General features: G+C 42.2%; 1 protein-coding gene across 1 annotated transcript in view; it reads right to left on the bottom strand.

The window, feature by feature from the left end:
- Positions 1–2,194, bottom strand: part of CUNH10orf76 (chromosome unknown C10orf76 homolog) — a 118,886-nt gene extending 116,692 nt beyond the window's left edge. The window contains exons 1-3 of the mRNA XM_008643836.2: positions 2,054–2,194; positions 1,533–1,589; positions 1,262–1,408 (exon numbers count right to left, since the gene is read on the bottom strand). Coding sequence (XP_008642058.1) covers positions 1,262–1,408; positions 1,533–1,589; positions 2,054–2,155 — 306 coding nt within the window. The 5' untranslated portion in view covers positions 2,156–2,194. The remainder of the gene's footprint in view (positions 1–1,261; positions 1,409–1,532; positions 1,590–2,053) is intronic.
- Positions 2,195–2,467: the final 273 nt, after the last annotated feature.

Genomic DNA, 2,467 nt, shown 5'->3' with positions numbered 1-2,467 from the left:
CAGGAATGTAACTAATGCAGTTTTAGATTCCAGCTTAAGTTCACCAGTGAGAAGTAATTAGTTTCAGATAAAGCTGGAGACAAAACAGACCTGATGGAATTAGCAGACCTCTAGAACCATACAGAAGCAAAAAGGTAAGGTAGACATCCTTTTTTTGGTTACTGACAGAAACAGATACTGGGCTAAACAAACCTTTGGTCACCACGCTCATTCTCAAAAAATGATTGCTTAAATAAGTTTTGGCTTTGGGATCATTTTCCACATAAACACAGTCTGATTAAGGGAACATTGTCCCAGTTTGAGCTCAGGATGTGTTACCTGGTTCCTATTTACATGCAAATGGCAGGATTCTTGTGACCTGCCCTAACTTCTTCCAAGAGTCTGGATACAAGTTTAGCAATTTGGGGCTGGTCTAAGCTGTCTATGTAGCTATAACTAAAACTTTAATAGAACCCTTTCAAACTAATTCTAAAAATAACAATAAAACAATGCAAGATTGTACGTCAGAGATGTAAATATTCTGTTTTAAATCAACTTTTCCCAGCTCACTGCTGCTCCAATGTCTCCTACAGATGACTTCTCCAAACCTGAATTTCATATCCTGTACTCCTAAAGCTAAGATAAGCAAATGCATTCACCAAACGGTAAGAATCAGCTTGTGAACTAGTAACATCAAATATCGAGACTGAGGAGGGGAGTCTCCCATACAAGATATGGAACAGCAGAGCCTTGGTAAGGAACAACTTGCACAAAAATGGCTATTAATTCCGGGTGATAATTCTTCACAGCTTCCAGTTAGGAAGTGTCCAGGTGGGGCAATATCCTGCGTAAATTTCACACTAACTTCTCCAGAGCTTTATTTCATTTTGACCCATGTGGAAATTGAAGAAGGCAGCTGAAATGAGGGAGAAGAGGAGAAAGTAAAACACAAAAGCTACACAGCCTAAAACACAAAGGTCACAGCCTTCTGAGACCCCAAACTGACAGCCTGCAATGTGAACAAGCCCCTTTGTCTCCTCACTGCCATCCACTTCATCCTCCACCATCAGACCCTCTTGAATTCTGAAACCCTCTATTGCTCTGCCAAGAGTAAGGAGACTATGAACGTTTGGAACCTCCACAGACAGTAAGTAGCAACCGCCCCTTAGATATTACTCCTTCTCAGTAGCAAAGAAACAAGCACAAGGTGCTTGATACCAGCAACAAACATATTGTCTCATCGGAAGCAGAAGAGAGCCTTCCCTGTCTCCCAGTGTGGTACCTGTAATGCGTTCACCACTCTGATTGGGTGCTCCTCACCCAGGGCCTGGATGCAGTGCTGAAACAAGCAGTTGATGTTATCTTTTATCTTCATTAATTCTTCCCCATCCAGAGCCTCCAGCTTGCCTTCTAGGTACTCCAGGTTGACCTGTCAGGTTAAGAAGCAGTTCATGCACATTACACATCACCAACACCTTAGAAACAGAAGTCCTTGCACTGACAGTCTGCCACTTCATAGGCAGAACAGCAACAGGATGTTCACGTTCTGTTACCTTCATCAGAAATAGCTCCTCCCAAAACCTAGGGTTGCATTTACTGGGATCCTCTGTCTGAAAGGAAAAGGAACAGGCATGAGGGCAAATAAATTATTCAGGCAGAATTTACAGAATGTCTATATCATGGGTAGCTCAGAGTCAGTATCACTCGCTGGATGACCAAGCGGTCTCACAGTGCAGAATTCTGGCTACACAGATTCCCAAAAAAAGAAGGACCAACAGAAGTAGCTCTCAATTGGGATGCCTCTGTTTATTTTCTGAATTGTTTTGTGAGAAATACTGGGAAAGCCATGACTTCCCACAGATGGTACGGTTCTGGTACCAACAGGACAAGGAGACATTTTGGAAGAGAGCAGAATACAGAGCTCTGCATGACAGTAGGAGAGGCTGGAGCATGTGCCTTCACTGTGCAGGCCTTACCTTGAGGAGAGAAATGCACTGAAAAAAACCCTCGGCATAAACTAAACCAAGAAAATTTAACACAACGCTTTAGAAAGAAAAGATGTTCAACTTCTTACCGTGAAAATTTCATCATACATCAACACCACTTTCTCTTTCAATGGCTTCTTGGAGGCTGAAGATTTCCGGAGCAGCCCACCTTTTTTCTCCGTTTGGGCCATGCTGTATACCCTGAAGGTAAGAACAGACAAAAAAGGCTCAGAAAACTTGATCTTTTCTTCAAGGCATATCTGGCCTGCCTCAACCATGAAAGACTTTTTCAGCGCACTGAAATACTAACAGTCTCTCACAAGCTGTAAGTAGGGGCATTTGTAACTATACCAGATAAGAAATCAGATCAAAGGACCCATCTAGTCCTATATCCCATTTCAAAGACATGCAAAAGCCCACACACAGACAGAAACAGAATAATTAGTTTTCTTAATTCTTCTCTATTAGAAACTGATTCATGATCCAGACCAACGCAGTTTACC

This window comes from Corvus brachyrhynchos, unplaced genomic scaffold, assembly GCF_000691975.1.
Source record: "Corvus brachyrhynchos isolate BGI_N302 unplaced genomic scaffold, ASM69197v1 scaffold61, whole genome shotgun sequence".
NCBI classification, from domain to species: Eukaryota; Metazoa; Chordata; class Aves; order Passeriformes; family Corvidae; genus Corvus; species Corvus brachyrhynchos.
This window is presented reverse-complemented; position numbering and strand designations above follow the sequence as displayed.